At 44.7% G+C, this 16,841-nt stretch overlaps 1 protein-coding gene across 1 annotated transcript in view; it reads right to left on the bottom strand.

Annotated features, from left to right (window-relative positions):
• LOC146184876 (protein crumbs-like) overlaps positions 1–16,841 on the bottom strand; it is a 267,601-nt gene that overhangs the window by 45,016 nt on the left and 205,744 nt on the right. The window contains exons 18-20 of the mRNA XM_084609522.1: positions 14,993–15,247; positions 14,407–14,597; positions 1,421–1,533 (exon numbers count right to left, since the gene is read on the bottom strand). Of these exons, the coding sequence (XP_084465648.1) occupies positions 1,421–1,533; positions 14,407–14,597; positions 14,993–15,247 (559 nt within the window). The remainder of the gene's footprint in view (positions 1–1,420; positions 1,534–14,406; positions 14,598–14,992; positions 15,248–16,841) is intronic.

The raw sequence follows: 16,841 nt of genomic DNA, 5'->3' as shown, positions 1-16,841 counted from the left end.
GGAATTGCGATTGCTGTTACGCTTGCTACATAGCTCACGCCTGATATGCGCAGGCACCACTATTCTAAACAATTCATGTTCACGAAGGTCTACATGGACAATCGCTGGTTTAGTGGGTCGCGTCTCGATGGGGCCCCTATCCAAATTATCGAGTCTCTGACACTACAGATTTATAAGGGTATCGGACGGGGCCGCATTCCTTGTTCAAATTATCCACATTTCCAAATTACACGGGGTTGAATCACAAGTTTTTACTGTATCTCATCTTTCCTGTACCAGCATTAAGCCTGTCACAAAATATATCAAATATTCACCCATCTGAATACTAGGCATTTGTTTCGTGAACCACATAATTCAAGAACTTGTCATTCGATTAGTCTTCGGTTATTCGAGTATTCGCATGCCCCTAATTTTTTTTGCACACTTTTTACACCAAATATTCTTTCAAAAAAATTTGTTAATGCCCAGAAAACAGTAGCACAATTTAGCTACGTCTGCTTTGGCATTGTAAAAAAGTTGAAATATTTCATTCGTGTCATCTGCTATTCAGGGCTCATGCCACATAACCCAGCTTTTCGGCTTGGGCCAAAATGAATGACACAGATAGCTGTTTACAAGACCACAGAGATATCTGCATCATCCAGAGCAGCTGATAAATCTCTTCTTCATTGCAACGGCATGCTAGTGCACATACACAATAAGAAAAAGTGAACTGGCAAAGGCTGTTTAATTTCTGTTCGCTGCGTCGACTGATATGCAGAACATGTGCACTGTTTTCACAAATGAGACAACTTGAAGTTTTCAAACAGCTATGATAATTTATAATGTAAACCATGTAAAGTTATGTCACGGAAGCATGCACCAAAGAGAACCAAAAATTGTTTCCGTTCCTCGATCGTACCGCCAGAAACGCAACAAAGGCAGGTAAGCTCATATGAGACTTCACATGACATGATTGATGCTCTCTACAGTGAAAGCAGATTATACCTACAGATTTTACTACACAAAAGCAAAGTTCATGTACTCGCGCATTCTTTACAGTGACTGTGCTCATTGCAGAGCAGCCACTGCACTCTTTGGATGTGTCGGATCTCAAATGAACTGCATGCATTTCTAGATAATCACATGGAGTCAAAGTGCACAAAACATAGATGAAAACTAAAGTGAAGAACCAAAAAATCTAATGCTTAGAACAACGACAATGAACAAGCCACATCCAAAGATTTGCTTTCCCAGCATGCCTTGGGCATCGAAAATGAAGTGCAGGACTGTCAGTTTCCTTTCTAGGAAGAAACTATGGCCCGTGCAGTGCTCTAGACTGCACCACACAGTTGATGCCAGCAACAATCACACACAACAATGAAGTAAGGCAAAGAACACAACCGTCACATAATCACTGCACTTAGAACACAAAACTCACACTCGAACCCCTGCTCCAAGTCCTGGCAAGTGCTGTTGTTGGGGCAGCTGTTCAGGACACATGGCTTTACTTCTTCACAGTGCTTGCCACGATACGATGGTGGGCACAAACACCTGCAAACAGGTGACAAGCAACAAAAACTGCTATCGAGCGCAACACAAACCAGCGTCCACTGACCACCAGGCAGTCAAAAGGTGCTGCCCACTAAATGAGACCACCAAATATAAGAGCTCAAATGTAGTTCAATGGAATATTTTGCCTTTTAACGATGTGATCTTGGATAAAACAAGAAAAATTTTAGGACACTTTGGCGACTAAAGTGATGAATGACGGAAGCCTGAGTCCTGCATTCTGCTACACGACTGTTGAGCATGTAGCGATGAATGCTGCTACGAGTAAAGCGAGCGACTACTGTTTCATATTCTGCGAGTGCATTTATTCAGTGAATTTTGTTTGGCAGCGACGAGATCGCGCTCCTTGTATCTTCGCAGTTGTTCTACGCTTACTGTTGTGTGGTTGATTTTACTACGTGCACGACATTAATTAGCAATTAATTATGAAACTGTCTCGAATTAGTAATTACTTATTAATTAGTAGTAATTAGTAATTCAGAATTAATTAATTATACAGTCATTGTTTTCAATTAGTATTTGATTAACTAATTAGTAATAATTACCAATTCATCATTGATTGGCATATGGCCATATAAGGCACGATTTGCGCATACTGTAGCAGTGCTCTGCGATTGGTTGAGACCTCCATGACGTCATCCCGTCTCGACCAATCAGAGCTGCCGTAAAAGCGCGACACTTTTGCTGACGACAACGATGAGGCAATAAAGGCTTCTGCCTTAAAAAGTGTACCTATGTGCACCCATGTAAGTGTTACACCTGCCAAGCATATTTCATGCAAGGTAAGTTACCCCTATGCAGGTTGGAAATGAAACAACTGCCAATTTTATAACATATACGGCGGACCCCATTATTGCGAACTAGCATCAGGTCAATAAATTAGTTTCTTATATCTGATGTTCGTTGTAACAGTCAACATAAAAATCTGCACTAACAATGGCAATTGGGCTTGTGCAAAAATCTGATACCAAAACGCACTATTCAAGACCTCAAATTCACTATTAGAGTGATAATTGATACCTATTTTTTTGTGGCCCTTCAAAAAAAATCATAGGAAGGTCAAACTAAATCAAAAAAGTTCATTTGGCAAAACAGGTCTACATTCTCATTTGTTTGAAGGAAGTGATCATCTCATGGCATTTCACAGCATTAGGGATGAAATTTTCCAGTGTTTGCACACGAGAGCCCTTTCTACCTCCGTAATTTTAGCCACCAGAAGTTTCCCTGAATAGCTTCAAATCCTCCTGACAATGTCGGCGGCATCCGCACTACTTGTTGGCGGTTCGCCACGTTTGCTGTCGCTGCTGCTGTCTTCCTTGAGCAACACGACACAACCTACAATTTCGTTACCTGTCAGCTGCTCGGATGCCACGGCCAAGTTTTAATTGGTCGAAACAAAATCTTCAAGCAAGATACCTGAGAGACTCAATCAATGCCACGTTTTCTCCAGGTTCGCAGGGCAAAAGGAATGCTATGCTCGCTTTTCTTTATGACAATGATAATATATGGACAAGATGTGCCACTATTCGTAGTCTCATACAGCTGCACCCTCAGAGTTTGCTTGCACATTTTCGTCATAGATGGCGCAACCAGTCAGACGCGCAATTTTTGCGTCGGATGCTGCAAACTTCTGCAGCTTTTTCAAATGAAACAAAAAAAGAGTGCAAACTGTCTTTCACATTCTATTTTTTTTTTTATGGTACCTTTCTAGATTCAAGCCTTGTTCAACGAAATAATTCATCAAAATAGGAGATAACACAGTGAATAAGTCGTTTTCAATTTCATTATAAAAGATTAAATGTCACTGAAATGAAGCTTGTCCAACATAAGTTCTTATTTCCTTCGCTAAAGTTGGCAATTCGCTATATCTGTGTTAGTTATGACAAGGCTTAACTGTATTGTAGGAAGCCACAATATTGCAGAAAAGGTGGTGGTTCATGAGCTTTTTAATGTGAGTTATAGCTACCTATCCAGCAGCAGGAGAGAAATTTACACCCCGCAACCCTGCCAGTCCGGCTCTGAAACTTTGGTGCCGATTGAAAAATAAGTAGTCCTAGAAATGTGGCTGCGCCCAAATAGTCTTCACTACTTCAACACTCATTATGAACCTGATCAACATGTACGGTCGAGGTTGTGATCACAAGGAACTGCAGCCCCTCTTAACATAGGACAACATTTCTTTTTATCTATTGCCACATCTTAGCCTATCAAACCCATTCAAGTGTAAATAATTAGCAACTTGCATCATTAGGTAGGAAAAAGAAAACTTCACATAGGTGCTAGTTATATATAAATATATTTACTGAAACAGACCATATTTTCTTTTTTCACTCAAAACTGAAGCATTAAACAGTAAACCCTCGTTAACACGAGCTCGCATATCTCGAAAAATCGGCTAACTCGAACTTTTTTCCATGCCGTGCCTTCACCTCCCATAGGTGCTATGTATTAGCTCCCGTTTTCGAAGCATTTTTCGGCCGTAATGCGGATATCTAGAAATTTTTACCGGAAGGACCGAAGGTAAAGGTCATTACCGAAATGTGATACGGGCTCCAAGCGAGCACTTTGTTTCTATACTAAGTGCCTAACGCGGCCACGTTCGAAGAGCGAATACAAAATTACCGTGGACGCAGCCGCGCCTTGGGAGCAGTCACGTGAGCACCGCTCACGCGCGGGGGCTGATGGGTCTTATCGAGCAGTCGGTTCGGCGTGGTTCGGTCAGCTGTCCTTCGCACGTGCATACCAGTTAGTGATTGTGTGGTTTCATCGCGCTATGTGCATGAAGCGTTGACTTTATTTTTGTTGTGTATGTGGTGTCCGCAACGGATGACGATGTCCTGCCCTAAGCAGTGCAAATCTCTGACGCTGGAGAGAAAAGTCGCCTTAATCAAGGAAGCAGACAAAGGAGGAAAGAAGCATCGCCAAAGATCTTTGGCGATGCTTCTGAAAACCATGTATTTTTTTTTCGCGATTTACCAAAGTAATTTTGTACCGCACTTTCGATGTAACTAAGTCCTTGCGCATCGCATGCATGTGCCAGGAGCGACTTTCATAATCGAATGAGAGATAAAAGTTTAGCCGAGACAAAACGCATTTTGTATTTGCCCTTTTACGTGCCAATTTTGCCGGCAGTCTGGGAATCTGCGAGAACGTACAGCCGCGCGATCTGTCGTACGCATGCAAAACCCGCGGCACGGAAGTTTCAAGACGCGTCACGTCATGACGCCACTGGCCACTTGGAGACTCGGAACGTGAAAGTGCAAATCGGAAATACGTGTACGTGAGGCCTGAGGAGGCTGACAAAGAGCGTCGCGTTGTTGAGCTCGACTTAGGCCTACGAACAGCAACAGCATTTCTTTGACTTGGCTCCATTCACCGTGCAGTGAGTTTTGTGTCCAAGATGAGTGCTCCTCGCAAGAGAAAAGTTTTGTCTATGGACATGAAAGCCAAGATCATCACTGAAGTAATGAATGGCGAAAAGAAGACTGTTGCCGAAAGGTATGGACTTTCGCAGGGTTCACTGTCTACGATTCTTAAATTGAAGGACAGCATTATGACTGCCGTTAGTGCGGGTGGCTCGGGTCTGCAGCGGAAAAGATTAAAGGAGGCAAGCTACGCCGACATAGAAAAGGCCCTCTTCACGTGGTTCTTGGATATGCGTGCCAAAAACATGCCGTTGAGCGGGGCCATTCTACAACAGAAGGCCCTGAACTTCACTTGCATTCTTGGGTGCGACGACTTCAAAGCCAGCAGCGGGTGGCTCCAACGATTTAAGGGGGGACGCAACCTTTGAAAACCGAAAAATCCCAAAAAAGTCGATTTTTGGAAGATTATATATTCCAGTAGTATGTTTTATAAACTACCATTTCTGTAATTATCAATGCCCAACTTGCCGTAGAAATACTCGAAATTAATTATATAACAAGCGGCGGCAGCCGCGGAGCAGCGAGCAAGCACCGAAAATTCCCAAATTCGCGCGCCCACCATTCCTCTCCCGCCGAACTGAGCGCCGCCATCTTGGTCTTGTTTTGTTTGTGAATTCTTGCGCTTTCTTCTGCCACCCTCGGCGACGGCGGCGCGGTCAAGTCGTGGCTTGCTACCGATTGAGAGCCTCGTGGCGGCTTTCAAGTTTCCCGCGCTCGAATTCAAGGCTGCGATTGGTCAAAGCGCGCGCTCCGCGAGAACGCGGGGGACCGGGCGCCTACTATTGGCTGCTGCGGCCGCTGACGTGTCGGTCTCCGCCTCCCCGCGTCGTCTGCTACGGCTCTTTGTTTGCTGTCGTTGTTGGCTGTCTTTGTACAGTCGAAACCCGCGATAGCGAAATCTCGAGAATACGAAATTCTCGCCGCAACGAAATATTTCCGAGATCCCGGCAAATGCCCATAGAGGCCAATGTATTTCGTATCTCTCGGTAACGAAACATTTTTGTACCGCAATCCCACGATAACGAAATTTGCTGCAGCATCGGTCCGCATACTGTCTCCCATATTATGAATAACAGCGTCAAAAAAGCATTCAAATTGAGCAAACTGCAATAGCGCACTTCCGTGGCTACAGCGAGAGCATTGGCGCCTGGCAACCTTGCAGCCGGAACAACTTTAAAAACTTTAGCCACCTTGAGCCGGTGCTAGCCACCATACCGGCACAGCGCGTGTCCTCTGTGATCGGTTCCGCGTGGTTGTTTATCTCGGAGGCTATGTTCAGGGAAGGCAGCCTCGCAGCGACACCATCAGGGGGCGACACTAGATCATCAGCGCTGCACTTTTAGGCCTGCGAGTGGTGCACATGTGTTCGTTGTGTGTGGTGGCGGTGTGTATGAGCAGCAGTCCGCACGTTTGTGTTTGAGATGTCTCCGCCAGCCAAAAAACGAAGATTTTTGTCTCTGCAAGAGAAGGCTGCCATCATTGCTGCCATCACGTGGACTTGTTCATGGCGCTTGAGATGCTGGCCGCTGCATGGCTTGCGACGCCTCCGACCGTGATTGAGCACTGTTTCAAGCATGCGGGCTTCGCCCCCACCCAGCAGACATCATGCGTGGACGAATCGCCAAATGAAAGCGTGCTTGAAGAGACACTTCACGATGACTGCTGCCAGTGCAGTGCCACAATCGCTGGCCAACGCATGGGGTGCACTTTGTGCTGTCGACACCTATGTTGTTCCAGATGGCCTCAGTGTTGATAATTTTGTTCGCGCTGATGACGACGTAGTTGTCCATGAAGAAATGACCGATGAGGCTATCATCAGCAGCGTGTGCGAAACTGACGACACCGAGGACCAAGGTCCACAACATGGAGAGACGGTAAACCCGAACCCGAGGAATGTGTTGGACGCCTTTGACACGATCCGGTCGTTCTTAGGCGCACACGACGACGACGTGGCAATGGATCACTTCTTGCAGTGTGAGAATAGAACCATGAAGTTGCTGCAAGGCAAGGCTCGGCAAACTAAGCTAACTGACTTTTGGCAATAAATTTTCTTTTTGCGGGCTGTTTTCTATCTTTTCTGTCTCATTTTCGCGGCAACGAAATTCTCGCGAAAGCGAATTTTTTTGCTGTCCCCGGCGATTTCGTTATTGCGAGTTTCGACTGTACTTCGTACGTTCTGTTCGCCTTTCGCCATTTTTGTGATCGCCGGATTTACGATCTCTCGTCGTGCCCTCTGAACGGTTTCGTGCAACATGTTAAACGTTGCGTGGTCGCTCACGATGCCTCGAGGTGCGACATGCATTCAGTGCAGACTTGGCTAGCTTTTATTTTTTTTCTTCGTTTCGGCGCTTATGCCGCGGAAGATAGCCCGGGAAGTCACTTGTCGCATTTGGGCCGCTCCTCGTTCCTCCAGCGAGATGCCGCGATAGATAAACCGGGAAACCGCTTGCTGCGTCTGCGCCGCCCATCATGCTAGGGTGAAATGCCGCGGGGGAATCTGGAATGCCGATTGTCGCGGCTTGCAGAGCTCAGGATCGACGGATCTCAGCATGTGGAAAGTGGTCCGCGGCACCAAGGCATTCGCTGTAGCCGATCGGCTAGTCGCACAGATGTTCGCTGTAGCCGAGATCGATGGAGAGCCATAGCCCTAATGTATATTTTATTCGTGATAATTGCAAGCGTTCGTCTTAAGTGGGGCCATTATAAGTGGGCTCGACTGTACCTGAATAAATTTTTGAGGGCAAGGCAAGCCCATGTATTAAATATTATGTCTGGAATTTGTCATAATTAATTTGGTTGATCAACATAGGTCTAATTGATAACAAAAATTCCAATTCTATGCTATTTTTCAGCAAGAAAATTTAGAAAAAGGGCTTTGTCTTGCCCTGAGGAACCTATCTAGGAATCAGCATGACAAATTGCACAATGCCAGTGCCTTTCACAATTTCTCCAGGCTTGATATAAAGGACCTATTCGAACCAGTTTGATATGCTTCTGTAACTTGAGAACTAGCATGCACAATTCTATGAAACTTGGTGGTTTTTCATTTGTTAATGTCATGAGCCTGTCTTGAAAATTTCATCATGATAACTTGAGAAACAAAAAAGTTATTGTTTTCTCAACCTTTGAGAGCCGTTTTCTCAATCAATTTTTTGCACGGTGTGGCTGCTAGGGAAAGTCATAGCTCAAGAACCGCTCATTGGATTTTCATGAGGTTTTTTTTATTATATACCTAAGTAAAATTCTGAGGGCAAGACAATTCGTTTTTTTCAAAATATTTCATGTGTAATTAGGGGCAGTCAATTAAAATATCGTTAAGTCAGGTGTAAATTTGAACACTAAATTTGGGGCTGTACTAAAATTTTTCAGAGAGGAAATTTGGAAAAAGGGAATTGTCTTGCCCTGGGGAAACTATCCAAGAATGACCATAACAAATTTCACACTGCTAGCACATTTTGCAAATTCTCCAGGCCCGCCCCTAGGGACCTATGTAAACTATCTTGATATACTCCTCTAACTTGAGAACCGATGAGCCCAGCTCCATGAAACTTGGTAGTTCTTGAAATATGTGTACTATGAGCATACCCTGAAAATTTCATTCAAATACCTCAAGAAATAAAGAAGTTGGTTTTCAAGGGTAGCCTCCCCCCTTAAGGAGAGGCACAACATTGTTGGAAAGGTGGCCAGCGGAGAGTCGGCCGAGGCGAACGAGATTGGAGCATCTGACTGGTTGCGTGATCGTGTCCCGGGCATTTTGACATTTACAATGCCGACAAGACAGCATTTTTCTATCGGCTGTTGCCAAATAAAACATTGGCGCTACGAAATGAAAAATGCCATGGTGGCAAGCACAGTAAGCAGCGTTTAACTGTTCCTTTCTGCGCCAACATGAATGGCACGCGATAAACACGTGCCATTCGTAATTGGAACAAGTGAGAAGCCGCGCTGCTTTAGTGGCAAGAAAACGATGCCGGTGAAATACACGTCAAACACGAAGGCGTGGATGACGTGGGATTTGTTCACAAAATGGCTGAAGGACTTGGACATCCAAAATGCGCAAGCAGGAAAGAAGCATCTGCCTACTTGTGGACAACTGCTTTGCGCATCATGTTCAAGACTGTGCGCTCACCAACGTCGAGCTCGAATATTTTCCCGCAAATTGCACCTCCCTGATACAACCACTGGACCAGGGTATTATTAACAGCGTGAAGTGTTCGTACCGCAAGCGGGTGATTGAAAGGCTGCTGCTGAACATCGAGCTCAAAAGAGAGACCAAAATCGACGTATTCATCGCGTTCATGGGAGTCGACGAGCAGTGAGATTATAGCGAACTGCTTCAAAAAGGCGGGCTTCAAGAATAGCATGCACTCAAACCAAGAACTGGGTTGCGAAGCTAATGACAACGACCACAAAAGCATGCCATTTACATCAAGCACAGATGTCGGTGACTCGTAGCAGCTGCTCTGCGATCAGGGTGGTGCTCCCAGCGAAGTGACGCTTGAAGACTGTTTTCAGCGACGCTTGTGCTCTTATAACCGAAGAACTGGATGATGCCACTATAATTCAGACTGTCACCCACACGGAAATGGAGGATGAAGACTCTGACCAAGACGCCCATGTGGCGAGCAGTGTGCCTACACCGACGCAAGTCGTGGATGCGCTGGATGTTCTGCGTGCGCACGCGGGCGTGCATTCACATGAGCAGGCCTTGGTAGCCCTGTCTACATACGAGCGCCTTATAACGCTGACGCTTATTAAAAAGCGTCAGTTGAAGTTGACGGAGTTCTTTGCTGCCACATGACCTGGATCGACTGCACGCACTCCACAAAGTTCCAATAAACTTTTTTTGCATTCATGAAACAGTCTCGTAATTCCATGAATAGCACGACCATTGAGTTAGTAAACCGAATTTTCTTGCAGCATCCGTTTTTTTTTTTTTTGCGTGCGATGTCCTCGTAGAAAAAAAAAAAAAAAAGTCCAGTGTTGATAAACTGATAGAGCTAGTGTGACCGTACCGTTAAAACGGGCAAGCGGTGAAATAAAAATAAAATAAAAACGTGCCCTGGTAGCATAAATCGAATAAAATAAAGTGCAGAGCAAGAAAACCGACGTAATTAAGTACTGATAGAAACCGTTCACTTAACCGTCACATAAGTGTTCACCAAGCGCTTCGTCGCGAGCACAATGCCACCGTCAGATAGAACGAGCCACGCCCAAGGTAGCCGCGCCGGCGTGAGCGATGCGAACATATTTGTCTATTTTTTCCCCATTGATGCGTCACCGTCTGCAAATGATTAATGATGATGATGATGATACCAGTGGTGACATCTTGTGGCGGCTTTGAGTACTAGGCACTGCGCTCGTTCTTTGCTATGCACACACGGAGAAAAATGATGCCGTTGCGGTGTTTGCTATCACTCATTATGCGCCTGATATAGCAAAAACATCCGGTGCCCTTGTTAGCGCTGCTACTATTACTAGATTTTCTTGCGTATTTCCTCAATAAGTGTTTTACAAGTTCCCATCAACTAGCAGTGCTCCACGAACCAGTTATACTTTATTTTGACAGCTGAAACATGGGAACCTCGACATAACGAAATTTTCAGCTGCAAGTAGGACTTCGTTATATCGAGCTTCAACTGTAGTACCATAACTTAACTGTAGGCACTATAGTACATAAATGGCAAAAAAAAAAACAATATTATTGAAAAAAATATTGGAAAACCTTGTATTTCTGACAACAATGTTCAGTGAATCTGCATGCATCACCAGCAACAACGAAACTTCTGAAAATTTAACCACCATCCAGATGTTAATGAAACATTCTAAGCAGATTTCATAACTTAAATATTTTTAACATTAAAATATAATGATTTACTGCAAGAATACAATAAATTTTCAAACATGTTTGTCCGGCCACTGTGAAAATAGAAAAGTCTATAGGGTCATTTGTTTAACCTACACCACCTACACCAGTGCAGCAAAAATCTACTGTAGGTATAGGAGATTTGCTACACTGGTGTAGCTGGTGTAGGTTAAACAAATGGCCCTTATAACTATTGTATAACTGGTGACAATATTTAACACCCATTTTAAATTTCTAAGCAGATTCAAAATCCTAATTTTGATGTAATCAGCAGATGCAACAAAACCTTTAGCACATTTCTAGTCGCAGCACCTCTATGCAGGAGCTGATGGCAGTCATTGCCCTCGGTGCCACCTATTCCCCCTCAGTCAGGAAGCTAGACAGCATATTCTAAGGGCTGTAGATAGAGTCACATAACATTTCGAGCAAGTGGCCCCATCCACGCAGGTTGAAAGTACCAGCAAAGTGATGGGAGTGGGGCTATTCAGGAATGTCACTGAAATTATAAATGGTGGTGACAAAATGTTCCCATAAAAAGAAAAAAGAATGCGGTGAACAAGGATTGAAAATTTCATCTCTGATCGGGCTTAGATGAAGGGTGCACTGCACTCCTGCTATGCAACAAAGTTCATTTTGGACTGTGCACAAAAAGACTGGCAAGCTATAAAGGGTAGTAAAAATACGCTGACAAGATTGGTGCCAAAATGCATATTTCTGACAATGTAACTACAGCAACAGTGACTAAATTAGGTTGCATTGTCTATTGTATCTTAACAAAAATCTAGGTGCTATTATAAATAAGTGGCTAAACACAAAAAATTTAGAGAAGAAATAGGAAAAGCAGGTGTATCTGGCCACCATGTCAAGTTCTACATGCATCACAAGCAAAAATCAAATTTTCAACCACAAAACAGACGGTAATAAGCATTGGCAGCAGTTTATATATTTGAAATAATACTCTCATTAACAATTTATGATTTACTGTAAATATAGAATTGTGAAACACGTTTGCCTGGCAACTATGAAAGCAGAAAAGTCGAATAACTATGGCATAACTGGTGACAATATTTATATCTTTACAACCCCTTTTTGTTTACTTACATGAATTCAATTTCTAAGCAGTTTAAAATCCTCATTTCATATAATCAGCAGATGAGCACTATAAACCTTTAGCACGCTCCCTGTTGGCAACACCCCTATGCAGCTGCCGCTAGCAGTCATTGCTCTCAGTGCCGCCTAAGCCCTCTCGGTCAACAAACTGGGCTGTACAGTGGTGAGCAGCCTTGTCTAGAGCGCGCTGATGGTGCTCTGCGAAGCAAGTTAGCGCCATCTAACGTTAGGCCATGGGTTTGAGTTATGCGTGCTGTGCGCATGCGTGGCAAAAACAAAACAGTGCCCGCTCGTGTGTTCTCGGTATCATTTCCACTCAATGCTTGCGCTTCATGCCACCAGGTACGCTCTTAATGATATGTAACAGCGGCTGGAAGCCGAACGCATTTCGCGCGAATCACGAAACAGCTTGGCAAGTGCAATGTGATATCGGGTGATCGCTCGGTTCTAAAGCCAATTGTGCAAGTGATAGCGGGTATTGTTTGATGGCGTGTTTTCGGGCCGGAAATATCATTTATATTGAACACAGCATTTGCCATCCGTACAGATCTAGGAACTTGACCTCCTTCATGATAAAGCATAAGTGTGGCGAGTGGTGAGTATGAAGGAATGCGTGCTATCACTCGCGTTTGCTTGCCTGGCCGTCTCGTTACAATCGAGAAACACGGTGGCATCGCGACGCTCTGGCGACCGTCACAGCCTCACAAATGCAAGCAGTGCAACCCTAGCGGCATGCAAGGTACTCACAATGCGGGGGCTGGAAAAGGAAGCGATAAGCAGGCATCAGTCTGATTAGTCACGCATGCGCATGGGACACACAGCTCAAACCCAGAGCCTAACGGTAGATGTCGCTGACTTGTTCCGCCGAGCGCCATCGGTGCGCTCTAGACAAGGCTGCTCACGACTGTACATTCTAGGGACGGTACTGCTAGGGTGGCCATTGGTAGCGATAGTGGCAATTACGATGCAGCAGCAGATTCCACGGTGCTGGTTTCACAAAAAGCATTCTTGCATAAGCAGCGGAAACTTATCGAGACATAGGGCGGTCGTTGTACAATTTGAAAGTAAAGACAAAAATTCGGGGTCGCCTGGCTGAATCTGGAGAGTTGGCAGGTATGTACCTACAACGTGGGGTAAAGCTTCAAACACTTGAAACAGACTAATGTCCTACATCTCACTGCACATCCTGACAACGTACAAACCTTGCTTGTTTTTCTAGCAGAATCCAAATTTAGTCTATAAGGTTGAATCTTCCGACTGCTTCCTGAGAAGACTAGCAACTCTGTCCAAACGCACACAAGGCAGCGTTTGCACAGAAAAGTTGAGAACCTCTTATGCATGCGGACACAAAATTTTACACATTTAGAGTAATTATGCCGAAAAGTGGTATCCAACGCATAGGACGCTAGCATATATGAATTAGCGGCAATTATTCGCTTGGGGCAGATGGAAAGCTAGGTGTCACTGCTGCATTTGATGAGGCACTCTAATTGCTTTCCTTGGCTTTGGTATCCGACATACTTTTAGGTGACACCAAACTTGCACTGCTATGTAATTTTCTGGTGGCTCTGCATGCAACAGTAAGCACAAAGCAGACGAACACAAGACAAGACAACGCGTTGTCTTTTGTTCGTCTGCTTTGCACTCACTTTTTTTCCGTACGATCATGAACCAACTAGCCCAGCAACAAGTTTTACTTCAGCATGGCAGGACTTCGTGCTTATCTTCGTATCAGTTTTATCCGATAACCTCACTGGTGAAACCTTTCCAGGTTAAAAGTGACAGCAGCTTCCATACTGTGCTCAGGCTTGATGTCAGCCTCTATCAAAATTAAAAAGAGGAAGGTAATTTGAAATCTTGTTCTGCATGTTACATTCATATTTGTGCATGCTCTTTTTCCTGTTGTAAGCCCACAAATGCGACCCTTGTATTGCATTTGTGCATCCTTTTCATCCCGTTTTACGCCCATTGAGTGAGCCCTCAAATCTGCCTTTTTCACAAGACCGCTCTGCGCATGCATGTCTCTCCCCTGGTTGAAAACAAATCACCAACCCCAGCTGCGCATCTGCGGTTCTTGGCCTCCGCGATTGGCGCTGCCGTAGCTGATCTCAGAGGCCATGTGTAGTTAACATTCGTGACAGGCGTATGCGATAGATAGCGGTAGCTGTCAAGAACACACAGTCATTTCGCCGGTGGCTGCTCCCAAGGACGTTTTCAACCAGCAGCAGACGAATTTTCAACCACTCCCAGAGGGCACCACATTTTGTGAAAAAAGGCGGATTATGGTCATGTTACATTCACATAAATATTGCAAGTATTCCTAAGTGTGCAAGCTCCTTATATTCCGTATGACATTCAAACACTTTCTGCAAGTTTCCGGTTTAGAATCCATGCACAAGAAACATATCAAGAAAAACATTGTGCACAAAAAAAGGCAGAGTGGCACGAACTCACTCATAAGCATTCCAGATGTCCTTGCAGGTGGCACCATTGTGACAGGGAGGTGACTGGCCATTGCAGACATCATCGCCCACCACTCCATTCTGCACACTGAAGCTCTGCACTGGCTCAGCAATGAAGTTACTGCTGCTGGCCGTGCTAGCCGGATCATCAGACTTGAGCAGCGGCACAGGCCGGTCATTCAGCTGCATGCCAACAACCAAAAGTCACCAGTTGCAGACACTGTTTTCAACCTTTGCTGCATGTTACTTTAACACTGGCGCTCGTATGCTACCACTAACTTTTCTCAATACTGCTGCTGAAAGTACCAATAAGCATAGAAAGCATGACTGAACAATCAGGTGATTAACGTCTCAGGATTCCTGATCGCAGTGGGAATTAATATACTTTGTCCCAAAACAATCTCAGGAGCAGAAAAGACTGCCTTTTGGAGCAGGTTTGGAGCAAAACAAGCAAAATGAATTTCGAAGCAGGCCAGGCACATCAAAAACATGTTTCATTTCTTAGGCTCTAAAGTTCCATGAATACAGTGCTGAAAACTTGCTAAACCAACAGTGATAGACTGCCAACAATGACCTACCCTGAGGTCTTGCAGGACTCCCTTGAATGCATCTATGTTGCCTACAGAGTCAGTGAGCGCTCCGAGCCATGAAGACCCATTGCCAGCCCCAGCCTGCCTGCGCCGGCGCCTCAGGGGCGGCTGGCTCTGTGTCTGCAGCCATCCAAGGTACATGACATGAGGAGCAATAACACCTCCGCTACGGCCACTCGCCGCTGGTTCTAAACCTTCCTGGCCATCCACTGCCGCTCCAAGCCACGTTTCATTGAGCCACACCTGTTCGGGAGAAAAGAAAAGCAGCCAGTGTTTCAAAAGAACACTTTTTTTAGCAAACAATACTATTCACCCACCATTTAGTTAAATCTGCCATTCTTCTAAGGAACACTAAACTAAGGAGAGCTCAACTGAGGCCACTCCTGTTTCCTCTTAAATTGGGCCACTTTCAGAATCTGTTTGGTTCATACGGTTGAATGACCCAAAGTGACTCAGGTTATGAGACACCGTTGTGGAGGGCTCCAAGAATTTCGACCACTTGGGGTTCTTTAAAGTGCACTGACATTGCACAATACACCCTCCCAATTTTTTATTAACATCAACTGTTGCATCGCTAAATATAACATATAAAATGCTTCCCTTGGCTGCACCAATTGCTAATTCATGCTGTAATTCAAGATATGAAGTGGAACTTTAGTGGTCCCTTTCTCTAATGACATGCTATTTGCCTAATTCAGTCAGAAATAATGTAAAATCCACATCGCCTGCTGCGATTTAAGCCAGACAAGAAGCATACAATGCAATAGTTCTTGCAGCGCATTTGCCCTAAAATAAGTTATCCAAAAATAAATTTGCCGCAACTTTTTGTTCATAGAGATTCTTTACCCAGGGGAAGAGAGACGAACTGGAACCTCTGCTGCGTATGCTGATTAATTTGCTTCTTTGTCGTAGCAGGGGAATGGCAATATTTAATTGACAAAATCAGGCAAGCCTTCCATCCGAACATGTTTTTATAGAAAAGGGACCATTGATTAGCACGCCATGAATTAAATTTCTGCCCGACCAAGCAAACAGCAAAGATGAGTGAAGCATTTTACATGTTGCAGTTAATGATGCAAAACTTTATAAAGACAGGTGTACACATGAGCCTTGCTTTCCACCTCTATCGAAAAGCAGCCATGTCACATCACGAGTCCTTTCTTAACTATCAGGTTCACCATGAGGACAAAGATAATCAGACTAGGTATCTGAATTCTGATGGGTTTTTTTTTTCTTCCAAAAAGAACCACAGCAAGCTTATCCACTTTCATTTTGAAATTTAAATTAACGGAGTTCCTCAAGAGCTCTCATTTATGCCACATACATCCTGGGGTCTTTTGTTCAAGACTTGTCAGGCTTGGAACTAACAAAACATAATTACAGTAGAACTCCGTTGATACGTTCCCAGTTCGTACGATTTCCCGGTTCATACGATCAAAATTGAGAGCATGAAAAAATGCCCCATAGAGTTACATGTATTTGTTTCCCGGTTTATACGTTCCCGGATTGCACGATTTCCCGGTAAATATGTTCAGACTTTAGCGAAACAATACGTTTTGCGACGAAAAGAAGAAAACGATTTAGCTGAGAGCAGGCACACGCGACTTGCATGAGCAAGCCGTAAATAGCCGCCGCAGCGGTTTCTCCGCAGTGCTCCGCTCGGCGCGGTCGCATGTCAATGGTGCTGCCCCACCATGGAGGTGGGAGCGCGCGGCAATATCCGTGAAGCCTAGACATAAAAAATAAAAGGGAGCGAGTCAGCCCCTACGTGTTGGACCACGTGATGGCGTGCGGTGATATCTACTACCGCGCGAATATGAGTCTGCGCCGCGCGGGT

This window comes from Amblyomma maculatum, chromosome 7, assembly GCF_055883805.1.
Source record: "Amblyomma maculatum isolate TAMU_Amacu chromosome 7, ASM5588380v1, whole genome shotgun sequence".
NCBI lineage: Eukaryota > Metazoa > Arthropoda > Arachnida > Ixodida > Ixodidae > Amblyomma > Amblyomma maculatum.
This window is presented reverse-complemented; position numbering and strand designations above follow the sequence as displayed.